Source organism: Danio rerio, chromosome 3, assembly GCF_052040795.2.
Source record: "Danio rerio strain M-AB ecotype USA chromosome 3, GRCz13ab, whole genome shotgun sequence".
Taxonomy (NCBI): domain Eukaryota; kingdom Metazoa; phylum Chordata; class Actinopteri; order Cypriniformes; family Danionidae; genus Danio; species Danio rerio.
This window is the reverse complement of record NC_141023.1, coordinates 9,033,451-9,040,000: the sequence shown is the minus strand read 5'-3', so window position 1 is coordinate 9,040,000 and position 6,550 is coordinate 9,033,451. Positions and strand designations below refer to the sequence as shown.

General features: G+C 40.2%; 1 protein-coding gene and 1 long non-coding RNA gene across 4 annotated transcripts in view; one reads left to right on the top strand and one right to left on the bottom strand.

The window, feature by feature from the left end:
• The window catches only part of LOC148679716 (uncharacterized), a 143,096-nt gene that overhangs the window by 66,971 nt on the left and 69,575 nt on the right, over nt 1-6,550 (bottom strand). The gene's annotated exons all lie outside the window — the stretch shown is intronic.
• Nucleotides 4,227-6,550, top strand: part of foxk2b (forkhead box K2b) — a 51,652-nt gene continuing 49,328 nt past the window's right edge. For all 3 annotated transcript variants that reach the window (XR_015480417.1, XR_015480418.1, XM_087243938.1), the window contains exon 1: nt 4,227-4,640. Coding sequence is in view for 1 of the 3 variants with exons in the window: in XM_087243938.1 (XP_087100064.1) it covers nt 4,357-4,640 (284 nt within the window). In the remaining 2 variants the exon portion in view is untranslated. The remainder of the gene's footprint in view (nt 4,641-6,550) is intronic.

Here is a 6,550-nt window from a genome sequence, read left to right as displayed (position 1 = left end):
ATATATATATATATATATATATATGTGTGTGTGTGTGTGTGTAAAGTGCATTGAGTGTTCAGAAATGAGCTATATATATATATATATATATATATATATATATATATATAGCTCATTTCTGGACACTCAATGCACTTTACACATTGGGGGAAACTCCTCATCCACCACCAGTGTGCCATGACGTGACAGCAGCCATATTGTGCCAGACCGAGAAGCGGATACAGAGTGATGAAGACAATTATGATACTGGGATGGTTAGGAGGCCATGATGGACGGAGGCCAGTTGGCAAATTTGGCCAGGATGCCGGGGTTAAAGCCCTACTCTTTTCAAGGGACATCCTGGGGTTTAATGTCCTCAGTTTAATCTCATCCGAAAGACTGCTCTCACTGAGCAGTACGGAGTCCTCTTCACTATACTGGGGCATTAGGACCGAAGATTGAGCACCCCCTGCCAGTCTCACTAACACCACTTCCAGCAGCAGCCTAGCTGTCCAATGTGGTCTCACATCCAGGTACTGACCAGTTGCAGCCCTGCTTAGCTTCAGTGGGTGACCATGTGAGAGTCGCAGAGAGCTAGCTGCCAGCATTGTTACTGGCCAGTTTGTTATTTGCCTAATAAATTACAATAGAGTATATGCAGAGGTAGTGTTTCTTCCCATACTCATAAACTTCTGGACTTTTTTCAGATTTATACGCTTCCTTTTACAACATTAATGTTGTAATGTTATTAAAATATAATCAGTTAAATAAATTTGGCATTCATTTAGTTTAGTCAAGCATAAAATGAGTTTACACGCACGTGTCCACGTAGAAGCTCCATTGAACATACTAGGGTAAGATAAAAGTTCATATTTTAAAGACATGGTGGTGAAAAATGTAATTAAATGCAGAGCTTCTTGTACAATCTGAGACCCAATTTATATCGAATATCACTGGAGTCACTGGAGATTGTTGATTTTTAAAGAAATCAGACCTTAAACGGGCCGATTTTGTAACTGCACACAGTTCACCGGAAACGCTTGACCAAAGACTGTAGACTGTAGTTTTGAATGGGGAAAAGTGCAACTGTCAATATGGTGAGTAAAGCCCCGCCTTCTACTACAGGAGCCAATCAGCAATTGCTATTTGTTGAAAATAATAATAATTATAAATTATAATTCCTTACATTTCTATAGTGTTTTTCTGGGCACTCAAAGCGCTTTACACAATGGGGGGGATCTCCTCATCCACCACCAGTGTGCAGCATCCACCTGGATGACGCGACGGCAGCCATTTTGCGCCAAACCACACACCACACACCAGCTGATTGGTGGAGAGGAGACAGAGTGATGATATGCCAATTATTATATGGGGAGGTTTAGGAGGCCATGATGGACAGAGGCCAGTGGGCAGAATTGGCCAGGATGCCGGGGGTTAAACACCTACTCTTTTTCGAAGGACTTCCTGGGTTTTTTAACGACCACAGAGAGTCTGGACCTGGGTTTAACATCTCATCCGAAAGACAGCGCTCACTGACCAGTATAGAGTCCCCGTCACTATACTGGGGCATTATGACCCAAACAGACCACAGGTTGAGCGCCCTCTGCTGGCGTCACTATATGGTAGTAGTATAACTGCTGGGAATATAGCCCGCCTGCTCATACAGGAGCTAATCAGCTATCGCTATATGGCATATAAAGCCTGCCTTCTAGTACAGGAGCCAATCAGCTATCGCTATATGGCATATAAAGCCTGCTATTTAGTACAGGAGCCAATCAGCTATCGCTATATGGCGAATACAGCCCGCCTTCTATTACAGGAGCCAATCAGCTATCGCTATGTGGCTAATAATGCCCGCCTTCTAGTACAAGAGCTAATCAGCTATCACTATATGGCGAATATAGCCCGCCTTCTAGTACAGGAGCCAATCAGCTATCGCTATATGGCTTATATAGCCCGCCATCTAGTACAGGAGCCAATCAGATATCGCTATGTGGCGAATATAGCCTGCCTTCTAGTACAGGAGCCAATCAGATATCGCTATGTGGGGAATATAGCCTGCCTTCTAGTACAGGAGCCAATCAGCTATCGCTATGTGGTGAATATAACCCACCTTCTAGTACAGGAGCCAATCAGCTTACTATAGAATGACAATTCTCCGGGGGAGGGGCTCAGGACTGGATGTGAGTTTCTGCAAATTTTGTGTGATAGGAACATTTAGAAATGAAACTAAATAGACTGTCGTTGTTTAATTTTATTGGTTATTATAGTAGGGCCAGACAGAATCTGCGCACGTTTTTTGCTATTTCTGCTGAGAATTTTGGTAAAAATCTGTAAATTTCTGCGTAATTATTTTGCGAGTATCATAACTAAAACGTTAATATGTGAAATAAAAAATAATTTATTAATTGTTTAAAATGCAAATCCAATTAGATTCACTTCATTTGGTAAACAAAGCATACAATATATACTAGAAGACAGAAAATATTACTGTACAAACTGAATTGTACATAAATCAGATGAACATTTTCATATTAGTCAAAATATTACTGTAATTAATTAAAAACTAAATAAATATAGATTTACACAAATTTACACCAGTAAATAAACAGAATTAATGATGGGCTAAAAATCTCTGGAAATCTGCGGAAAATTCTGTGTGCACAGATTCAGTGTGGGCCTATTCGTAATTTGAAATGTAATTGTAAGCTTGGCAAGTAGTTTTGGAGAATTTGATGTTTCCCCATTCGAACAGAATGCCTGAGAGGTGTTTCAAAGATCACCGACAATTGAAATGACTTCCCTTAGAAAGACTTTGGCAGGCTTGACCCAGGTTACTGACAAATTTAAAGTCTTTCCGCATACTTGCGCATATACCCCATTGGCTACAGTTTTTAACTTAAAAGTGTTTTTTCCAATGATATATGATGCAGTAAATTTGTATTTCAAAAATAAATGTTATTTTACATTTCTTCATTCTAAATTTTTAGGAAATATCTTTGGTACATCAAAGTGCGGTTATGATGACCATCCGACAAGTTACTCCAACTAAAAATAGAGCTTAAAATGTATTTAAATCTCATAAGTAAATAGAAAATGAGACGTATAACTGCAAAAAAGTCAATTTTTTGTGAAAATAAAAGAACCAGCCCTTTCACTAGGCAGGCTACGGGCCTGATAAATCAAATGTGTCCCCCATCCCAATCATGAAGCAGTCCAGCAGTGAGTTCAGGTAAAGATTTATTTTTCGAAATTATTTATTATTCATTCATTCATTTTCTTTGCAGCATAGTCTCTTTATTAATCAGTGTTGCCACAGCGGAATGAACCACCAACTTATCCAGCATTTGTTTTAAGCAGCGAAAGCTCTTCCAGCCGCAACCCGACACCAGGAAACACCCATACATTTTTACATTCACACATACACCATGGCTAATTTAGCTTGTTCAATTCACCTATAGCGCATGTCTTTGCGCACCAGGAGGAAACCCACCTGAACACGGGGAGAACATGCAAACTCCATACGCCAACTGACCCAGCCGGGACTCGAACCAGCAACCTTCTTGTTGTGAGGCGATCATGCTACATTTATTGTTATTTTTAGTTGTGAATTCATGTCAAGAAAACAAATAATTGAAGATGTAGAGACTGCATCAGGATGAAACACAGAAAATGAAATTGACTTAGAGCTAAATGAATAAAAAATAATGAATGAATGAATGAATGAATGAATGAATGAATGAATGAATGAATGAAAGTACAAAGGGGGCATTTTAGGATTGTTGGGGCCCCATTGCTGGAATTGCTTGCATTATATTAAGGAGGCTAGTAATATGTTACCTTAATATGGCTTTAAATAAATCAAAACTGCTTTTATTCTAGCTGAAATAAAACAAATAAGACTTTATCAAGAAGAAAAAATATTATAGGAATTACTGTGAAAAATTCCTTGCTCTGTTAAGCATCATTTGGGAAATATATGTATATAGTAAACCCATTTCACGTCCACAACAAACATCCAGTCCAGTGTTGACAACTCTCCACGTACATGCGTGTTGAATCACAGCGCAACCGACCTTCAATCCGTCAAACCATCCATATCCATCACTCCATTGGCTGCGGTTGAATTACCGCATTCTTTAGCGCGCCTCCAATTGGCTGTCACACCCGTCAATCAGAGAACTTCCTCGACTGGCGCGTTTTGATTGGCTAATGCCCCCTTCCCTTTCTCTCTGGTGAATCGCGGCGGTGGGTCGAGTCGCCGCCGCTGATGCTGCTGCTGGTGGAGTCTCCGGTCGGGCACGTTGAACGTTTTTGATTTTATTTTCTCCCCCCTTCATATTAAACTAACCGCGTGTGCCCCCCGAAAAGATAAAGATGGCAGCGATGGCCCGTCTGGAGGGCCGCGAGTTCGAGTATGTGATGAAGAAGCGCTCGGTGACGGTGGGTCGGAACTCGTCGCAGGGCTCGGTGGATGTTAGCATGGGCCACTCGAGCTTCATCTCCCGCCGGCACCTGGAGATCTTCACCGCCGCCGCTGAAGACACCGGCTCGGGCCCCGGAGGAGGAGATTTCTACCTGCGCTGCCTAGGCAAAAACGGGGTGTTCGTGGACGGGGTGTTTCTGCGGCGGGGGGCGCCACCCCTGCAGCTACCGAGAGTGTGAGTAACGTTAATTATAAACCCTCCCCCTATCTTCATTATGCTCAACCGTCGAATCGTCAAAATCGCTGTGATTGTTATTGTTGTTATTGTTGTTGTGGTGCGGCCACCGGGAGCACGTGCTGGTGTTTCAATGTGCACGCGTTTTCCGTTTCGATTTCAGAGCCTCAGGGCTGTGTCTCAACCCCTAAGCGAGCTGCCTAGCTAGGCGGCATAGCGTTCCAGTCATTCTGTGGACGTTCCTGTGTATTAATGTGCGATTATTTGCATCGATATGACTGTGCTGCGCTTAAAATGCACGGGTTATTATTGTGATACTTCCCAATACACGTTAGTATCACACACACACTTCTTCAGTAACACAAAAGACGTCAAGCTCATGTCTCCTACCATCACGTCGAGCATGAAATAGGTTTTATTACTCGTATTCATACAATATCGAGTGTTACAAACGCGATTTTAGAGTGTGTGAGGCAAATGCTGCATTTCTGTGCACCATCGACGCATGCAACTGTGTTTTTGGGGGGTGTCATATATGATGTGCATGCTGCTGCAGCAGACAGCATCACACGCGGGGCTGTAACCTTTCTCAGGGCATTGGCTCAGTGTGATTGGAGCAGTTTTTATTCTTGTGCATCATTACAGACGCGTGAGACCGCGTTTGCAGCATCATGTCTGATTAACAATAGGTGCATGCAGTATTTTGGGAGTCACAGGCACATGCTGCTGCAGTTTTAGGGCACCCTAGGCGTGTGCAGCAGCATTTAGGGTGCATGCGTGTTAATGGTGATGTCTAAAATGGCTAGTAGTTTATTATTAATTGACATAAATAGGCAGTTTTTTAACAGTATAAGGTGCTTGCTTCTCTTTCAGGGTGTGCAATGTTTTTTGCATCATCATAGATGTGTGTTGTAGCATTCAGTGTTTCATAGGCATGTCTAGTAGTGGGGTGCGTGTCATTTTGGGAGTCAAAGGAACGTTGCAGCAGTATTGGGTTTGCAAAACTTTAGGGTTCATGCATCGATTAAAATATTGCATGCCACTTATCAGTATTTATTTATTTTTAAGAATAAAAAAGGCATGCATTGGTATTGTAAGTGTGCAAAATTTGATATTTTCAGCTATTTAGGGTGCTTGATACACTGCTTGTTGTGACTTATTTTTTAGAAAACATTTAGTTGCATTTCTTTTTAATTGTACAGCGAAAAGCTGCTTTTTTGCATTATTTTTAGTCATCACTGGCTTTTTATATTGCAAATGTGATATTTGTGTGTTTTTTTTTCGATTTATATATTTTTATTTAGCTTTTTCAAGAGTTAACAATACAGAACACCAAAACAAAGCAGAAAACAAACTAAATTAAAACCTACACTGTATATAAAATAAATAAGTAAAATGAAAATAAATAAATATTTAAAAAGGGAGGAGATACAGTATAAACCAGTGGAAAAAACATTTTGTCAGATCAAATCAAGTGGTACTGTTTTAATATAATTCAAAAATGGATTCCAAATCTTTTTAAATACTTCATCCTTTTCTCTCAAAGAATATGTGATCTTTCCCAATGGTATACAGTTGCAAACTTCTGAGATCTACAGTCCAATTGGTACATCAATGTCTGTTTTCCATTTTAAAGCAATGATTTTTTCATTTTTACATTTCAGTAAGTTTAATAGCATAATTATGCTGGAGGATGATATTAGTGTTTTTATTCAGCCATTTTTAAAATGACATTAAAATTGCAGATTTAAATAATATTAAGTAGAACAAAGCTGTGTATTCACTATGGGATAGACATGAAAAATTTAAATACATTCGTTTTAATAAGAGCAATAATGTTTCATATTCTTGTTTTGTGATGGACATCTTGGTTCTTAGTCGTAATCCTGAAGTCGACATTTGGATTGCAC